At 48.7% G+C, this 19,964-nt stretch overlaps 1 protein-coding gene across 13 annotated transcripts in view; it reads right to left on the reverse strand.

Moving 5' to 3' along the window:
• The window catches only part of CAMK2G (calcium/calmodulin dependent protein kinase II gamma), a 55,248-nt gene that overhangs the window by 17,894 nt on the left and 17,390 nt on the right, over positions 1 to 19,964 (reverse strand). For 12 of the 13 annotated variants that reach the window (XM_011355281.2, XM_011355280.2, XM_023527923.1 and 9 more), the window contains exons 4-13: positions 17,483 to 17,537; positions 16,549 to 16,614; positions 14,185 to 14,257; positions 13,934 to 14,036; positions 13,417 to 13,500; positions 12,877 to 12,971; positions 12,218 to 12,340; positions 8,905 to 8,988; positions 8,620 to 8,662; positions 3,972 to 4,015 (exon numbers count right to left, since the gene is read on the reverse strand). In XM_011355281.2, coding sequence (XP_011353583.1) covers positions 3,972 to 4,015; positions 8,620 to 8,662; positions 8,905 to 8,988; positions 12,218 to 12,340; positions 12,877 to 12,971; positions 13,417 to 13,500; positions 13,934 to 14,036; positions 14,185 to 14,257; positions 16,549 to 16,614; positions 17,483 to 17,537 — 770 coding nt within the window. The remainder of the gene's footprint in view (positions 1 to 3,971; positions 4,016 to 8,619; positions 8,663 to 8,904; positions 8,989 to 12,217; positions 12,341 to 12,876; positions 12,972 to 13,416; positions 13,501 to 13,933; positions 14,037 to 14,184; positions 14,258 to 16,548; positions 16,615 to 17,482; positions 17,538 to 19,964) is intronic. The other variant, XM_023527920.1, reaches the window with a different exon arrangement.

The raw sequence follows: 19,964 nt of genomic DNA on the forward strand, positions 1-19,964 counted from the left end.
AAATCTACAAACACATTGTTTTTTTAAAAAAGAAATTTAGATGATAGCATAATATATACTGATTTATGTCCTACTGTTTCCGCTTAATATAAAACATTTCCATCCATTTCCCATATTGATTTAGTCATTATCTTATTGGCTTTTGAGATTGTCTCCAATATTTTCAGAGTTATAAATAATGTCACTTTGAACATCTTCCCGCTTTCAATTTTTCCATATTTTGAGTTATTTCTTTGGGATAAATTCCCAGAAGGAGAATTAAAGAATAAAAAAGGTAAGAATATTTTTATGGCTTTTGACACACAGGCTGTTTTACAAATTCATCATTCTGATTTATGCTACTATCATGAACGTAAGAGTCAAAGGCGGCCCTTCATGTCAATTTGCATTTTCTCTGACACTAGTGGGGCTAAATACCCACATCTGTGAACCTGTTTTACTTCTTTTTAGATAAGATTGTCTGTCAGTTCATACTCTTTGGCCATCATCAACTGGGTTTTAGGGGAGATTCCTATTTATTAAAGAAAGCTCTTTTGTATAAAAACAATACTCAATGCTCCCACCACACCTGCTGTGAATACGTTCCCCAACCTGTCTGTTTTTGGCCTTTTAATTGCGGTTGATCATTCTCTTCTTAAACAACTTGCATCTTAGCCGCTGGTCCCATTATATTCAAAGTCTCTTCTCAAGAATCAAACTCATTTACTGAGCACATATTATGTCAGACACTAGGCTAGGTTCCCCACATATGTTTTCATTTACAAAGTTTTCACTTAATTTATCTAATGATTCTGTTCACCTAGACCTCATCCCTCTTAATGTCCCTGGAAGGTCCGACACTGTGGCATACCTCGGTTCTTCCTTTACTCTTTGTTCTTTCTTCCATTTCCTTTGCTGATTCCTCTTCTTTTCCAGCCCCTTAACAACAAATAACCCCAATATTTTGCCTTTACCAGACTCTTAAACTTCATGTGTTTTGGATTCATATGGGGGAAGGAGAGTATTATTAAAATTCAGATTCTGCCTCCCACCCAAGGCTTTATAAATCTGAATTCCAGGTTGGACCCTGAAATCTGGATATTTTTAATTAGCTCCTCAGGCTAATCTTACATGGCTGCACCTAACACTTATCCTTGGGGCCAATATCTAGAAAACTCTACTAGAAACATGTTCCTCCTTAATGGCTTCTTCACTCATCGCTCACTACCATCTCGGCTATCGCTGCTTTATTGCAGGTACTATTTTGTGCAATCGCTCTTTGCTTCAGCCATACAGAAGATACTGAAGTTCCCAGAATCATCATGCTGTGTCAAACCTACATGTCCTCACATGTGCTGTTCTCTCTCTCTGCCTGGAATATCCTTCTTCCTTTCCCCTCCTTAACCTGACGAAATCCAACCTGCCCTTCAAACTCAGTTCATGGGCTATCTTCTTCAGAAAAATTTCTTGTCCTGGTTCAGAGGCTCACCTCTCTGCACCCCCGGCGCTGCCCTGAGCTTACCTCCCTACAAGACCTTAGCAGACAGCACTAGAACTAGTGGTTTCCCTGTCTCCCTTCCACTGTGAATGCTTAAAGAGTGGCTTATGTCGCTGCCTTCACAGCTGCTGAGGTACAGAATTGGCTGAGTGAATGGACTCAAGGGATTTAGTCATGCGAGTCTCCACCTGCACATCCAACGCTGACCTCCTCCCTGGGCTATACCAGGTACTTCACAGCATCTTTTAAAAAAAAACCTCTCCACCCAGATCTCCACCCGCCTCTCAAACTCAATGTGGTCAAAACGAAACTTCCTCTCCCCACCAAACTGGGCATTACTTCACAACTACTCCTGTTTCTAGCAGTGGCACCACCAACATACAAGGAATTTTGACATTATCTTTGATGGATACTTTTAATCTCCCATATCCAGTGTGAACTTCCTTTGGCATAACTCTCATCAGAGCTAACCTGTAATCAGAGCCCAGCATCCACGGGTATAGACAGCTAGACCAAATTACCCACAGGCAGCACCTAGTCTGTCTGATTGGTTGGTGCCTACGCTCTTCTGGTGATTAAGTATTCTGACCGTTAACCCTTTCTGTTTCTAATCACCTTTCCAACACCTTACACCCAGATTATAAAAAATCCTAATTGATACCTCCGTGTCTAGTTTCTACCCTCTTCTATTCACTCTTATGCCCTTAGCCAAATCTTTCAAAAATGTCACTTACTGTAGCTTCCCTGTTCAGTGGCCTACAGAGTTTCCTGTGGCCTAATATACAAAAATCCAATTCCTCTGCCCAACCAGACCAATCCAGCTATATTTTTGACATCCCTCTACCACATACTCCAGTTGGGCAGAAAACATCAATATGTATAATAGAAGCCATAAAAATATTTTTTGTTTTTTTGTTATAAAATACATTCTCATTTTAAAGAAAATGCCTGTGTACAAAGTAAAAAACAAAAGATATGTCTCTCTATCCTCACTTCCAATCCCATTCCCTAGAGGCGATTACTGACTTGGTTCCAATCTTCCTACATCCTTTAAGCTTTCTCCAATAAGCTTTTTCCCAGAAGCTTCTTGACTGAACCATCCCACGTAGGGTCCAGTACCATATACCATTCAGTGCTTATCTGATTCCAAGTATATCCATTTTCCACTTCAATTAACCTTGCAACTTCTTAAAGGTAGACAAATACTGCATCACCTTTTATACCTCCTGTGTGTCTCTAGAACTGAGTGTAGCACTGGGCCTGATAGGTACTTATTAAATACTTTGTAAAAGTTGATTGATTTTAGCTTCTTCCCTAGAGAGGAATATGCAAAATCTTCCCCCAACTACACCTGCCACCTTTTCCTAACTTGGCTCCACCCATCTAGCTCATGTCCTTGTAACGGGCGTGGGGGCGGGGGAGGGCGGTACTGCCGATCAACCCCAGCTCCATGTCAGCAGGTGTGTGTGAAGCTCAAGCTCCCCTCCTTGGGGCAGAAGTACATAGAAGCAGGCATGCAGAGAACAAGAGAAAGAAGAAGGGGTGGGGAGGAGGAAATGGGGCACACATGTATATCTCAGCTGGGGACGTAAGATCATGAGGAAAGGCACAATTTAAACTTTGGCTGCAATTAAAAAATTTGAACAATTTCATGATTTGAAATCCTCTATGGTGTAAATTGGGAGACTTCAAGATAGCATGAACTCCTCTTTAATACCCCAGCCCCAGGACCCTTTCTGTCCCCAGAATACCTTGGGCCCTGTGAGGACCCCCAACCACCTCTCCGCTACCTGGCCAAGCAGCCAGTCCCACTAGGGCTTCCTGCTGGTCCATGAAGGCTCCTGTTCCCTCTTCTTGCTCTGACCCCACAGGAAAAGCTCCATCACCAAATGCAAATGAGCTGTGAGATATGCCATGTCCCTCATCTGTTTCTGTGCAGCCTATGCCCAGAGAAAGTTTAAGACACTTCACTTAGTGGTAGCTGAGCTGAGTTCTAGAAGTGCTTTGGAGATAGGGAAAGACCAAAAGGATAGTGGCTTCAGGTTTCAAGCCCTGCACCCTGAGTCAACCAGGCAAATTTGCTTTCATTTGAAAAAGGGTTTGTGCTTTAAAAAAGGTGGTGGGGTGGGGGAGGGGGGGCGGGCGGCAGCGGGTGGGGAGAGATTAACCAAATGACTAAAAAACCCAGAGAGTCAAGTTCTGGAAATGAGGCACCTATCTGGAAGTCAAGTTCAGAATTGAGTGCTACTAAACTATAATTTGGATCACTTTCCCCTGAGTCTTTCCGATCAAGCTAAGGTCAGGAGAAACATCTCCCTCTGCCCTCTCAGGCCAGTGGAACCTGCTGTTCTGAGCACAAAGGTTTCCGGTTTAAAGCAGAAAAGCAAGGATAGGAAGGTTCCCAGGAAAAGGGGGACTAAGGAGACAACAATTCCCCGGAGTGACTGTTAGGACAGAGAGGCCAGTCTTGGGCTAAAGGGGTGGAGACACCTACCTTCACACCACCATCTGACTTCTTGTTCAACAGACTTTTGGCAGCTGTGAAAACAAGAAGGAAAATCAAGACTCCTGCATTGCACTCTTTCCCCAACCTGAAGTCTGGCAGCTGGATCCGCAAGAGACTGCTTGTCTGAAAAAGGGGGCAGGAGTCTCCTGAAACCCGTAGAAGCAACACCCTTCCTGGTAGCCCCAAAGCATGAAGGACATCTCAAGCAGCGTCAGACCCTCAGGGTGGTACCCCAGGATCTCCTCTGCCATGAAGAGGGCTCAGCAGAAACAGGGACACACTGTGCTTAAGAGAAACGACATTCAGTACTGGAGCTGCCTGGGGCACTGGGGACGCTGCCCTCGACAGCTTCCACCCAGGCCTGAAAGCAGAGTGCTAGGGTGAAAGGTGAGGGCTCTGTCCCTAGATGCCATGGAGATCCTCAGGACAGCCAAGCTGGAAGGATGCAAGACATCTCCTGAGTGTTCTCAAGAAACAAGAAGTGTCACAGTTCACGAAGGAGACCAGACAGGCACAGACACAGAGACCAGGACCACCTACAGGAGGGTTTTGCCAGGGGGTTGAAGCCTTGACTGGGCAGGTCCTCACCAGGTTTACTGGGTTCTATCTGCCACCCTTTCTTCAGAGTCCACTCTCTGGTCCCACTGAGCAGGACTGGGCAAAATAACGAGTTATTAAACAGAGTCTAGCCAGCGCGGCGTGATGTTCAAGGCTGATGAGCTTCTTGCAGGAAGGCTGGTGATGCCTGCTGGCCATAAAGGCCACAGAGCACAGACAGTGAATGGGAGTGTCTGGGAGGCGTGGGGCAATGGAATCAGCTCAACTATCTGATCCACTGGACTTTGCTGGGTTTGCGCACCTTGGTTCTACCACTTGCTAGCTGTGTGACCTTGAGTGAGTTACTTAACTCTCTGAACCTCAATTTATCTATAAAATGGGATAAAACAGGGCCTAGGTCATAAGATAGTGGGGATCCAATGGGATCATGCATGAAAGGCACTAAGCAGAGTGCTTGGCACATAGCAAGTACTAAGTGTTAACCGCTGTCATTGCTACTGCTGCCATTCTTGCCTGCAGGTGGTCATTTGAACCCCGAATAGGTCTCATCTCTCTACAGAGAGAATAGGGGTCCTTCTATCACGAGAATTCTGACTCCCCAAAATAGCCTTTTGTCCTATCTCCAGTCATGCTGAGGTGATTAGAAAGTTTGTTTGTTTTTTTTTTTAATGTATTTACTACTATGCCTGACTACCTACTGTTAAGTGCTTTACATACATCAGAGTTCTCAACTGCCACTGCCCATCAGAATCACTTTGGGAGCTTAAAAAAATGCGTATGCTTATCCTATGCCCTAGGGATTCTGATTTTCTCTGGGGTGGGGTCCCAGCATCAGGATTTTTTACAAGCTGTCCTGTACAGGCAGGGTTGAGAGCCTTTGAAATGCATGATCTTAATCATAGCCATGTTATTTATTAGCCCCACTGGAGGGATGAGAAACTAAGGCTGGGGAGCTGACATGACTTGCTCAGGGTGTGGCAGGGCTAGGATCTAAACCCAAGGATGGCTGTCTCCACAGCTTCTGTATTCTATAGCCTTTCAGACCTGAAGGCCTGAAAGGTCACACTTCACAATTTTGAGGGGCATGGCTTCCTCTGTGGGGTCTCCAACAGTGCCACTGAAGCCTAGTCCTAGCACGCCCAGGACTGTCTCTGGGCCTACCTTTGGCCCCAGCCCTCATGGGCAGGCGAGGCTCTCGGGCTGTCTGGAGGAAAACCTCCTGCTGCCCAGCTCCATGTCCCCAGGCTATTGCCTCCTGAGAGTTGGCAAGCGCCCAGCATGCATGGCTGGTTAGGGGGCTCTGTGACACCAATGCGCTCGCAGATGCCAAGTTAGGTGGTCCGTCCGGCATGCCCATCTCAGCCCGCAAGCATGGGACTCGCCTCCCTGGTGAGTGGGCCTGGCATGCTGGCCCTCCTGGTGGGGTGGCAGGGAGCCGAGGCAGGCGGTCAGGGAGGACTCATGCCACGTACCTTGCCCGGCCAGGCTGGCGGCGCTCGCGGCAGGCGAGGCGGGGGCGGAGCTCTGCCTGCCAACTGAGGGGATACAATCTCTCAGTGCACAGAGCTGCCGCAAAGCCACGGTGGCCAGTCAGCAGCGAGCATGCCCCAGCGCGAGGCACAGGAACCCGCTGGCCGCCCACGCACAGCAGGGTCCAGGCGGCTTGGCCAAGCCAGCCGAGCTGAGGGAGCGAAGGCGCTGGGGGCGGGCTGAGGAGCAGGTGCGGCCAGTCCTGCAGCAGTCTGGGGACCTGAGAGGACTGGGCTCGGATGGTAGTAGGGCCCTACTTCATGGAAATGGCTTCGGCACCTGTCTTGTGACCACCTTAGGTAAGAGTCTACAGGGAAAAGCCTAACTTTTCCATTCTTAGGTGAGAGGTAGTGTCCTTTCTGAGGTAGCCCAGTCTTAGCTTAAGGCCGTGAGGAAACTGAACCCCTTTCAAACCTTCCTCCCTTGGGGACCTAAATGAAGACATTGTCAGAGAGCCCAGAGCAGAGGGTAGCTCTTTCCTCTGGCCACATTCCAAACACTAGTGAGACTGGCACTCAGGGCCCAGGGAGCTCCATGGCCCACGGGAAGCTAAGTTCGCTGCTGTTCCATGTCCCCTGGCTCCTCAGAGGCACAGGCTGCTTTTTCTCTTCAAGGAAGGAAGCCAGGAGAGGCAGCTTTTCTCAACCCATATTTCAGTGTTCCAAGGGTTAAAGATGCCCAAGAAACAAGCCCCAGAAAGAAAACAAAAGCTACTAAAACAGTACATTCTAGAAGCCTTGACTTCACCATTAGCCAACCTGCTAGAGTCCAGGGCTAAGCTACAACCCTGTCTGGGATCAACTCAGAAAACAGCCTAGCTCGTGCCTGAAGAAACACACAGGTGACCTTCCTTGTTGATTATACGTGTAGATATCTTTCTGCAGAAGCTTCTGGAGACTGTCTCTATCCTCACCTGTCCCAGAGTCAGGACAGAAGAAGTCATCCTGGAATGCTAGCAGCATTTTTTGGGGGGAGGGGGTCTCCTCTGACCCAGGGCTAAGTGAGTACAAAGGCCAGAGGGAGTCTAGGCAGCAAGGACAGGAGACTCTTTAGGGATTTGTGAAGGTGCTTTGTCCTAACAGAGACCAGATAGGGAGAGGCTGATGTGGAGGCCTGAGGCCAGGGGTGGGGCACATGCTACTGACTTCCCAGTAGCCTGTCTCAGACTTCTGCCACGCAGAGAGAACAGATGGCCATTCTAGGGTCAGCACAGAAATGCCCTTGAGTGTCCTAAAGGTTCTAAATCAAGAAAAAAGAGAAGCTGCGAGTATTAGAGACAAGAAGCAGGTGTGGGACTACAGCTCCATCCCTGCTGGAGGCAGCCGGCTGTTCGCTCCCGTTCCCACTTGTGAGAGGTGAATCCAGGGACACAGACTTCCTCTCATGGATACCCACAACACAAGAATGAGCCCCAAACCAGGGCCAAGGGGCTGGCCTGAGGTGAGACACTCCTCTGGCTCGCTCTCCAGTCCTGACCCTCTTGGACCCTGTGGCTCTTGCTCAGGCCAGGGCTCATGAAGCCCCACGTCTTCTCACCTGTGGCTTCCTCAGAGCCAGGGCTTCAAGTAACCCAGAACCAGCACAGCCAACTCCAGCTCCAGGAGCAACCTCTGCCCAGAGTGGCTGCCTACCTGAGCCTCCCACACAACCCCCTCTCCACGGCAGTGCAGAGGGAAAACAGTTATGAGAAAGAGAGAAGGAGGTTCTTGAACCAAAACAGTAGGGCTGGGGGTCAGGGGAAGGGGAGACCAGGGGAAAAAGCAAGCTGAGAAGAGACCTTCTGTCTTCAGTTAACTCCTGACTTTAATCTTTTTCTCATAGAAAAGCCACTGTGCTTCCTAACTGAGGGCAAACAATGATGGGGATGGGGCTAGAGGTGGGGGTGGGGGAGGAGGTGGAATGTCTTGCATCTTAAAAAGAAATGTCAAGCCTGATTTATAAATTATGGGTCCCAACTTTCCCAATTCCTCATGCAAATTTAAGCAAGCTCCTTTCCCTCCATCCTGCTAGTCTCTATTTTTTCACTTTTATAGCTAGCTACTATCACAGGAAATATTTTAAGCACAGTCGCTGTAAAAGGTTTAAACATCTGGAATAATTTCTATTAGTCATCTCTACTTGGACACAATGAAGCAGAGATCATCCCAGTCTACAAATTACTGGTGGCGACTGAGAAGATTCACTACGCCTCATCTCTTTCTCTTCCCCAGCACAGCCTCCAACACCCCAGAGATGGGCTAAAATCTTAAAGTGCTGCGAGTTATTCAGAGAATTAAATAAGAATCCCCAGGGATAAGATAAATGGGAGGCTGGCAGGCTACTCCTGGGGAGGTCCTAGGGAACAGAGCTCATAAATTTGAACCCTATAAAGCCCCCCAGAATCTCAGGTTGCAGGACCTAGCAGCAAGCAGCCCCTCCAAACAGGATCCTCATCATCTTGGTGGAGATGCTGCCCGAGACACCCAGCGCTGGGATGGCCTGGGATGTCGATATCCATTCTGACCCACTCACCTCAGTAGAATTAATGTGCATGGCTGAGAAAACATACCTGAAAAGTTCCTGGAGACAAGCATGGTTGTGAGGATGGCACCCTGCAGAAAGAAAAGGCTCCTGTGAATTCAACTGGCCTCTAGAAAAGCATGGCCTGGTCTCAGGCGGAAGGTAGCTGCTGGCTACAGCCTGAAGACATCAGGTCTCTGGGGCCCCCCAACATGTATAACCTTCATCGCTCAGTTCCAGCCAGGGAGGGAAGCTTCCTTCTGTGATGGGGGAGGGGGTGCACTGTCAAAAGGTACAATTTCAGGATACTGGCAGCCCGGATGGGAAAACTCACCTTCAATTTTCTCCGGGCATTGAACTTGCGCAAGCACTCCACAGTCTCTTGACGATGCATCATGGACGCCACCGTGGATCGTTGCTAGAAGCCAGACAGACAGGCCTGTGAGCCCCCAGCCAGGTCCTCTGCCCCTCGCCATAGCCCTAGGACCGATGGCTGCACGCTCAGCCACCCCAGAGTTGCTCCAAAGATAAAATGAGGTCAAAGATATGAAAATGCTTTTAGAATAAAAGCACTACCCAAAACTCAAGGTTATGTAAGGATAAGAATCTGAACATGAAAGCACCACAATATTTGATGCTAGAAGAGGGTGCCTGAGAGAGCACTCTCGTCTTCCTTGGGAAACAAAGGCTATGGACTGAGAGTATCTGCATGTTGTGATCCTCCTGCAGTCACTCCTTCGGCAACTGTTCACCGAGCACCTACTGTGTTCCAGACGCTGAGCAGTGAGAACAGGCGAAGTTCCTGCTCTCTAGATAGGACGTTCATGCCTTCCCAGAGCTCCTCTCAACACACCTCGACAAGGTCCTAAATGAAGCTGTGAGCTGAGAAGCTAAGGATCTTTTAACTTGAAGCATTAATTCTTTTCCTCATTTTGGATGGGAAATTTTCTTCACTGTATGACTGCTAACTTCCTTCCTCTTTAAGCAGAGGCCACTGGGCATGATCTACATCTCCTTGATGACTCAGGGTCATCCGCACGAGCATCGGTTATTATGTAGTATTGTAACACAGTGATGTCCTCGGGGGCTACTGAGATATACACAATGGTGGAGGGGAGGGCCCACAAAATGACCCCTAAGAACATAATAGTTCCCCAATTCGTGAATGCCCATTTTAAGTTTCTCACCCCCACCCACCCTTTGCTGTTGCTGTCTTGGCCAGCCTGATAGAAAAAGAAATCATACGATATGCGGCCTGGTGCCCACAACCCCACGGGGTCACCCCGCAATCCTTTCTCTCATCCTGGGCCCACTCCCCTTCTTGGGTCCCGAAGCAACTCTCCCAACTTTCTGTTATTTCACCTCCTCCTCCAGAATGTAAACTTCTCCACAAAAAGGAGAGCTCATCAAGAAAGAATTTCAACTTCAGCACCCCCACCCTTAAGCTGATTTGCACCAGCCTGCAACCTAACCCCGGTCTCAGCAGCATCATCCCTCACATACAGTGCTGACCCCTCAATCTGGGCTCAGGAACCCCTCTCTCTTTTTGCTCTCCAAACCTGTGCTTCCTCAATCAGCCAATATTTTTAACCCCTTATTCCAGACTATATTCTTCTCTGCAGTCTATACGTCATAGTCAAGCCTCTCCTTAAACAAATCTTAAAAATTTAAAAACTCCCCTAACCTATTCATCTAAGTGTATCATTTCTTTCTCCCTTCACTCCTACTCCTTCTTCACCTCACTAAAAAAAGGTTTCCATCTCTCTTACTTCGCTGCGTCTATTGGTGAAATAACAAAAACAGTGGCTTCTAAATGGTCAGAGCCAATGGATTCTTTTCCATCTTTATCATGGCCTCCCTCAAAGCATCTGTTTACAGACACTCCCTTACTGAGATCTCCTGTTTCTTGGGATCTCCTGCTCCTCCTTTCTACAATGAAAGTTCTCATCTCAGTCTCCTTTGCTGGCTCCTCTAACTCTCCATCATAAAATATTGGTGTTTTGTGGCCATCTCTTTTCCTATATAAGCCCACAGTTAAGTATCTGGTAGGCAGAGAAACAATCCCATCTATTTCTACAGCCTTAACACTACCTATAGAGAAGTGACTACAACCCGCATTTCCAATCTTTAACTTCTTTTCTAAACTCTAGAACCATATTTCTAACAACTCACTGGATGTCTCCAGCTAGAGGTCCTCAGACACTACACTCGACATGTATGAAACCAAAATCATCTTTTCTCACAAACTGGCTCCTCCTCTGGGTTTCTTCTGGGTCAGTGAATGGTGCAACCCTCCACTCAGTTTCCAACTCACAGATCCCTCTCTCTCCTTCACTTCCCAGATCCAAATTCAGTTGATCACAAAATTCTTTCGATTCTATCTTCCAAATATTTCGAATTTGTCCACTTCTTGCCACACCGTCCACTCTATCGTCACCCTTAGCTGACACCTCATCTCGTTTTGCTTAGACGATTACGACCATTTCCTGAGCTCTCTGCCCGCAGCCTCTTCCCTCTGCAACTGTATTTCTTACATAGCTTCTAATGTGACCTTTCTTAATTACCAATTTCACTCCCTCTTTAAAAGTCTTAAATGGTTCCCTGTGTTTTCAGAATGCAATCCAAACTCCTAAGGCAGAAACTTGTATGTCACGGAATCTTTTTGCCTTCATTCTCTTGCATTCCTGTAGTCATATCTTCATCTACAATCAAACTACTAACATTCCTTAATTCCACAATTCCCCATGGCCTCTCATCCTGGCCCAAGCTAACCTGGGTCTGCAGGTTATCATTCTGGGAAACTCCTAGTCATCTGCCAAGAACCATGACAGGTCACCTCCTCCATGCAGCCTTGAGTAATCTCACTGCCCACCAGGTACAGGGGGAGCACCTGCACACTCATTAGATTCTTTTACACACTTGTCACATTGCAGGGTGGTTGTCTGAGTGCCCGTTCTCCCCACATAATCTTTGAGATCTTTGGGGAAAGGGCTCATGCCTCAATTCATCTTTGTATCTCCAGCACCCACATGGTGACCAGAGCCGAAGAGGCATTCAGTAAACATGGGAAAGGACAAATAAATAAATGTATCATCATTGTCAGGACGCTTAACTGTAGCAGACCCTCTTCTTGCTTGAAAACAGATATTTCAGCTGGACAGAACTGTATGTGGAAACAGAGTATGTCGACCCACATTGATAGCCTAGAAGGCTCTCTTAGGGTGAGCTTTATGAGTGAACTTCAGGGTGTTCTTTTTAAATGCTCAAAGGCTCCTTTTGTTCATTTGTTGAGTCTTGGTCACATTTCCATTAGAGTTGAGTTCTGACTATGTACACTAAGCTTGGCAGTTCAGTTTGGGTTCTGCTGGCTACTTTCTATTACCACCTACCGCAAGTCTGCAAAGGTCAGAACTAAATCACACCTGACGAGTGGGAGAGAGACAGAGGCTGGTTAGCTCTATCTGCCTCCCTGAATCCCTCCTGGTGACATTTACTGACCCATCCGGGCCCCCTCCCTCTCTGCTGAGTCTTTGCTCAGGGCCCAAAATAATTATTCTCTGGTCATACAAAGGAGGGTGAGGAGAGTGCTAAGGGATTAAGGAGGGCTGACATCTCTGTTTTCTTCAATCTCGGGTGAAGACACTTACGCAGACCCATGGATGCTTGAGAGCCTGGTCAGCTGTGATACGTTTTGCAGGGTTTATGGTTAGCATCTGATTGATCAAGTTCTTGGCTTCAGGAGTCACTGTGTCCCACTCTGGTGATGGGAACTAAGGAGCAGAAACAGGGGGAGGAGAGATATGAAAGGTAGGCTCTGTCTATCACTGGGATACTGTGTTACCTACAGCTGCTTGGCAGAGCTGGAGAAGCCCTAGTGTATCCCAGCACCTGTGTCAACTTAAAGACTGTGTAAGGAAGACAGAGATCATGGTTAGAATGCCAGAATATGAGATCAGAGCAGGAAGTGGACTCCAACATCTTCTGGTTCAACCCTGTCTCTCTACTAGGAGGGAGCAGTGGCTCAGCCATGTGCTCAAGGCCCCACTGCCGTGGAGAGAGCCATCAGACTTTCTGTCCCTATGTTATGCAGCATACCACACCTCCAGGCCCAACGGTTTCTCAGTGGGCTCCCTGATTTCACAGCTCTCAAGAGCAGCTGTGCAAAAAAGTTGCTCCCTAGGATAGTGAGTAGCAGGAATTGAGACCTGTATGCCCATCCCTGAGTTTTCAAAGTCCCCTAACCCTTCATGTATCCTGCCCCCTCCCTTGGACAGAGCCCAAGGGGTGGGAACAAACCGGTCCTTACATCATAGGCTCCGGCCTTGATCTGCTGATATAGCTTGTGTTGATCCTCATCCCAGAAGGGAGGGTATCCCACCAGGAGAATATACAGGATAACCCCTACGAGACAGAACACAAGTCACTGGGGTCAGTCCCCTACTCTGCTAAGGAACTGAGAAAAGCCACACAGAGCTCAGAGCCACCCAGAAGGTCAAGGGCCATACCAGAGATAGAAGTAGATACCAGCCAATAATGCTGTGTCACTAGCCTTTCCTGCTATGCTTTGCTCCCCATGACCCCAAGCCACATCAGACATTTCTTTAGGCACAACTCATCCTCGAAGACACGGGTGATTCCTTCTTCAAGGATACAGAGAATTCAGAAAGTACTTGAGGAGGAGGGTGTGATGGGAACAGCCATCCCAGGGGCACTAGAGCAAACACCGTGATTTCACATATACCAAACACTTGTGGGACCCGCAAGGACTAGTGATGCCTCTTTCTTGCCGTTGCTCAAAGCCAAGGGCCCCTAACACCGAAAAGTTGAGAGTGTGGAATGGGCTTACCGCAGGCCCAGATATCCACAGGTTTTCCATAGGGATCTTTTCTCAAGACCTCAGGGGACAAGTAACCTGGGGTGCCAGCAAAACCTGTAGCAGAAAAGAGGGCAGAGGCACACTGAACCCACTTTCTCTCTCATTAAATCCACATCAGCAATCTTCCCCAAGCCTGTTCTCACTCCTGATATTTTTGCTACATAAACTCTCAGCACATGGCAACAAGAGATGATGGCAGGCTCGGCTTCTTGTAGTGCCTGGAATCCAAATGAGAGGGCAAGTCCATGTGCCTACCAGGAACTCCCAGCCCTCCCCAGAGGCAGCAAGAACGCAGTGCTGACAACAGCTAGACTCACTGTATTGAGTCACAGAGAGCCAGGGGGGAGCTCTGCACCCTCCATCTCCTGTAGTCTCTGAGGAGGCCAGGACCATTAAGGGTCTGGCTTCTAGCTCTGAGAGAGGAAGGCAGATCAGGAAGAGGAGGAAGGGCGGGGGCTGCATTCCAGGAAGACAGGGTCACTCTTACCAAACCAAGCCTGCTGCTCGCCCTGTACTTCGATGGCTAGTCCAAAATCAGCCAGCTTGACTGCGGCACCCTTGCATTTACTTGCCAGCAGCAGGTTCTCGGGCTGGATGAGGAAAAGAGAGAATCTTATGAGGCACCCACCCCTCTTCCCAAAGAGTCTAGTTTGGGTGGGCCCTCGCAGTACCACCATCTAGCACCAGGTGGCGCCAACACTTTACAAGCAGAAGGCAAAGAGGGAGCCTGCACAGTACCTTCAGGTCCCGGTGGACGATGTCATGCTGGTGGATGTGGTTAACACTCTCCAGAATCTGATGTATACAGTGGCTGCAAAAGCAAAAAGAAATGTCAGTGTAGGGTTAAAACGTCTCATTTATTACCATATGCTGTGGACTAAAACATGACCTAACTCTGGGATGCAGATTCACAGAAAATCAGTGAAAGACAAGTTAGAACCTCGGCCTTTGCACATCATCTAGTTTTATAAAATATTTTATAAAAGAAGAAACTGAGGCCCATGCTGGTTAAATGGCTTGTCCACTGTCTCCCATGCAGGGGAGCGACTGGCACAGGGTCCACCAGTGCTTCCTTAGGATGTAAAGGCCCAACACAACCACAGTGTGTTTCCAAGATATTGGGGACACTCCAGACTCCTGAGAAGGGGAAACCATCCAACCCCTTACTTCTCTTTCCCCCTACAGTAACTCTATTCTTGGAGAAGAGGCTTGTGGTGGCAACTCGGGAGAGTCCAACTAAACCTAAGTTGTTTGGGGGTGGGTGTACTCATGTTTATTTAGACATGTGTTGAGTGCCTACAGGCCTTGTGCTTGGTACTAAACAGGCTATAAAGATGAATAAGACTCGATACCTGTCCTGAGGTTTATCACCTAGTAGGAGAGATACAATGAGTACCAGATACTTTTAAGAAACAATGCACTTATGAATGATCCAAACAGGGCACCCAGGAGCACTTCTGATAGTGACTTTGCATAGAAAAAGACAAACTAAGATTCACATTCATGCTGATTCTTGCATCAGGCTGTCCACCTTCCAAACCATCCTGCCCCACTTGCAGTCAAAATTTTGGCAGAGAGTGTTGTCAGCCTAGAGCAGCGGTGAAAACTGGGGGACAATTTTGCCTCCCAAGGAACATCTGGCAATGCCTGGAGACATTTCTGGTTTTCACAGCTGAGGGGCCGGGTGCTGCAGGCCTCTAGTGGGTAAAGGCCAGGGATGCTTCCAAATCTCTACGATGCACAGGATGGGGCCTCACGACAAAAAATTATCTGGCCCCCAATGTCAGTAATGCTGGGGGTTGAAAAACCCTGCCCTAGAGCATGGAGTCCAGCCAGCAGGTACTACCAGGTATGTGCAGCAGGCTTGTCATGCCTGGGGGTGCTGGGCTGGTAACCTGGACTTATTATTCCTTCCTTAAAATCTGATGCTGGGGCTTCCATAGAAGCCAAAGGGTCTTATCAGGTTCCTGGAGGCTGAGGCTCAGCCTTCCTACACAACACAGCCCAAGAGTAAGCCAAAGAGACTTTAAGACTGAGCTGAGGAGGCGAGTCTCCACAGAAAAGTATAATTAGAACAGAGCCAGGCTAGCAGGGAGAGCCTTCTGGCCAAAAATGGCAAAAGTGCGAAGTGTCCCAGAGAGTCAGGCCAAGCCCACTGGTACAGTCACCCCCCGCCCCCAGCTATCCCTCCTCCCCACCAGGCTCCCTGAGCTATCACCGCCTCCTCCCACCCCACAGCCTGGTCCTCCCCTGCTGGCACTGGAATTCGTCTCCTCACTTGAGAATTTTCCTGAGGTTGAAGCATCTGAAGTTGATCAGCAAACACTGGCCTCTCAGAGTTGAGAAATTTGTGAGGAAGCTGTGCTCCCCCACTCTCCGGAGGCAGCGAGAACTGCCACATATGCCAGATAAGCTGCAGGCAGGATGATCAAATCCAGGTTGTAAGGACATCACCCTCAGAGAAAACTCGGGGCTGTGGGAGGAGCTGAGGCGGGAAACGCAGGCCAAACAAGAGCCCAGAGCTGTGGTGTGGGAGGAATTCTGCTGTGTCACAGAAAGGAGCTGCCAGGGCTTCCATGGAGGGCTGGGGGCTGAGCGGTGTGACACAGCAATGGTCCTCTGGCCTGAGGAGCCCCACACTGGGGCTGGTCATGTGGTTCCGAGACAACATGATGAAGGCTAAAATCTCCCAAGAAGGCTCCTGACTGAATTATTAACCTAGAAGTTTACACTCCTTTGGGACATAAACCATGTTTTCTCCATCTCTGGATTGTCCCCAGGATGCCCTGTACACAGTAGAATTTGTCAAAGGAAAGAAAGGGGGTGGGGAGGGCCCTCAGGCATGTTTGCAAGGACAGAGTTGTGCAAAGTAAAGGTATTTCTGGGGTGATGGGGTAAAGGAGACTTGCAAGAGCTTTGCAAAAAATTTGATCTGGAAGTGTTGAATTTTTAACTTTTTGTATTGTCCACAGAATGCAACCTGAGTCCAGCTGTCCAGATAAAACCTCTTCCGATCTTCCCCAAAGACTATTCAATAGGTACAATGCCTGGCCCCTTAAGGAGGCCAAGACTCACACTTGAACTATAGGGCCCTCATCTCACCTGGCATCAGCTTCGCTGTAGTATTCTCTGGCCACGATGTCTTCAAACAGCTCTCCGCCGGTAACACTGCAACCAACAGAAGAAGGAGGTCAGAGGAGGCAGGCCAGCAGGCCAACGTCAGCACCCAACAGGTTAAAAGGTCATACTGTAGAACAGCTTTTAAAAAAACCTCAACTCTCCATGCATTTCATCTGAGAGCCCAGAACACTCTCCATCTTTCAATGACACAGGGATTCTCCTTGGGCTGATGTGGGTCCTCCCTTCCTTCTGTACATTTCTGTTTCTATAACCTACAGGTTAGCTAATACTCAGGAAAAGATGAATACACAGGAATCTAAGAAAAAATAATCGACCTACTCAGAAAGTCATAGCTTTATAAGAGACGATCACAAATCCTAAGAAACAGCTGCCTGAGAAGGAGAGACCTACTACCGAAGTTGAAAAATATTGAGACCAAGGACAGATACCCAACCCTGAAAATACCAGAGAGGCATTTCCAAGTGAAGAGCCACTTTTAAGATATTAAAGCACAACCAAAGTGGAGGAGAGACCAATTAGAGCCCAGTTTACAATAAAAGCTACCTTCCATTTCTCAGAATGTTTAAGGTCATGCAACGAGCTGTATTCTATTTCTCCACTAATGACAACACACCAAGAAACAAGAAAAAAGCATCTGCATAGGTATGCTGCTGAAGAGAAACTCGACAGCAATGCCATCTTGGGGTTCGGAGCCCTGGGGAGATACTGAATGAGCAATGAGGCCCCCTCAGCAACCTGCCCATTACCAGAGGAAGTTCAAAATCAAATTCTTTCCCTCAGGCAAAGGAGAGGGACCCTTGACAGAGGCCGAAGACCCAGGTTAGGCCTCTGTCCGAGCCTTCATCTTGAGCCAGCTGGAGGGAAAGGCCCCACACCCTCAGAAAGTGGCACTTACAGGTCAAACACGAGGTAGTGAAACCCTTCTTCAGAAATACTGTCATGGAGACGCACTGCAAGAGAGGAGACGGGACAGACATTAACAGAGAGAAAACTCGGAAGTCCTACTCCTCTCCTCCTTGGCAGCCCCACCCATGCCCCATCCTGTCAGCCTCGCTGGACTCTCTCCTGAAGGAGCGGCAGTGGCAAGTGGCGGCATGCCCAGCACTCCCCAATTCAAGGTTATGTGGCCCCGGGGCAGAGAGACACTCAGACCCCGGGGCCAGCATTCTGGTCACCACCTCAGACTGCCTCAAACGTAGGCAAGAAAGAGAAGCTTCGTGGCTAAGAAGACAAGACAGAGAGAAGCACCAACCTTCCCAGAGAAGGTGGTCCTGGGATAGGATGCGTGACAGTGAAACAGAGTGAGAAGCACCTAGTAACGCTTACCACGGGGGACAGAGAGTGACAAAGTGGGAGAGCCCAAGAGCTCTTTCGGAGGAGTAAAAGGAAACAAGAATTAAGGGGAGGTGAAGAAGTGGGAGAAGCAGAGCCCAACAGGAAGGCTTGTGGATCGAGGATGATGGATGGTGAGCACAGGAGGCAACACAGATTCAGGCAATAACCACAATAACTGTTTGTTCAGTGCTTATTATGTGCTAGGCCTTGCATATATTACTTATTCTACCAGCATTTATTAAGTGCCTACTATGTGCCAGACCCTGTGCTAGATAGTTTGGATTTAGGAAGGATATACTGTCTGCCTTCAAGGAGTTAATTATTCCTAATGACCACCGTGAGATGAGTATTTCTCCCACTCTACAAATGAGGACACAGGAGGCCAGGGACACAGAGTATTTTGCCAAAGGCCAAAGGGTAAAGATACAGTGGGTCAAGATACAAACCCAGCTCTTTTAGCCTCCCAAGACTGGTCTACACCACTGCTCCCTATAAGAAATGTAGAGTAGTGCACATACCCAGGCAACAAAATAATGGAACCCAGGAGGAAGACCACTCACAAATGTACCTATAACAGCATCAAAGATGGGTCCAGGAGGCCACTGCATGGAGCAACTGTGGCAACTCACCAACTGTGAGAAGGCTGGCGAGCAGAATCCCTTCCTGCTCCCTGCCTCCAGAACGCTTGGGCAAAAAACCAACCTGGTGTCTTCTGAGGTCTCTTCAAGCTTCTGCCCACAAAGCCACCTCTGGGTTAAATGCCAAGCCCTGAGCATCATCTAATGCAAACACAACTCGATGCTTTGGCCGACAGTCCGGCTGTTCCTGTCCCTTCCCTCACCTGAACTCTCTTGATGGGGAACCTCTGTTCCAAAGGGCTCCCTCTGTTTGACCTTTGCTCCAATCCTCGGCAGTTTCAGGAACACCTCACAGAGCACTTCAGGAATGGGCTGACATCAAACCAACCAGTGAAGTTCTTGGATACAAAGGAATCACCACGTCTCTTCCCTGGCAGGGGCCAGGCTGCCAACCGCCCCAAATGACAGCTTCCATTTCCAGTAGCAGAGCGTTTCATCGGGGCTGAGGTGCTCCCCTACGTCCTTTCCCCACCAAAGCAAGATCAGCCAGAATGTAAAATACAGGCACTGAGCTGTCACTAGAGCCCCGTCGTTAGAGCCCTCCTGACTTGACGAATGGGGACTCAGGCCTGCCAGGGTTTGAAATAGAGCCTAATGACTATTTATACTTCCCCTTATTTCATGTGATCCAGTTACTCAAACCCAAATCCCACCCTGAACTCAGTATTTCTGAGATTTACCAATGAGATCAAAGGCAGGTGGTATTTCTAAGATCCCTCCTCCATACACCACTCTCTCCTGTCCTTGGGCAAACAAGCTCCTGCGTCTCTAGGCCTGCAGGTGACAGAAGGAGCTGTAGCCAGACCCTGCTCCCCTCCCACCCTAACCGACCCAGGCGCGCTCACACGGGCTCACCCAAAGCCCCGCCACCTCTCTCCTCTCTTGCGCTTCTCTGGTCTAAGTCAGTGCTGCTCTCCCTCGCTTCCAAAAGGACTTTCCATTTAATTAAAAATTTGCTATTAAAAAGCATGAAAGTGTGTAATACAAATAATCCCCTGGAAATCAGCTGTCCCAGAAGCTAAAGACCAGCTTCGTTAGGGAGGTGACTATTAGCAGCAGAATGGTGAGCTAACAGGACAGCAGGTACAATGCTAACAACCACTCCTGGGGAGTTCCTGCCACTTGCCCTGCCTTCCCCGGACCCCCGCCCCCAGCCCACCCCGAGACCAGGACAGCAGGGCTGAGAACAGGGTGGAAGGTGCAGGCACCCACGCCCAGACAGGGAGTCACTGGCATTCACCCTTCTCCAGGAAGGCCACACACAAAGCTCAGGGGAGAGGAAGCCAGGAGCGGAATCAGGGGAGAAGCAGCAAAGGAAACTCACCCTCCCAGGCCCTCTAGGTCCCCCAGCCCAGAGAACAGCTTTGGTGTGGGCCGCAGAACAAGGCTCCACCGAGACAAGGA

Source organism: Pteropus vampyrus, unplaced genomic scaffold (genome assembly GCF_000151845.1).
Source record: "Pteropus vampyrus isolate Shadow unplaced genomic scaffold, Pvam_2.0 Scaffold20, whole genome shotgun sequence".
Lineage (NCBI taxonomy): Eukaryota > Metazoa > Chordata > Mammalia > Chiroptera > Pteropodidae > Pteropus > Pteropus vampyrus.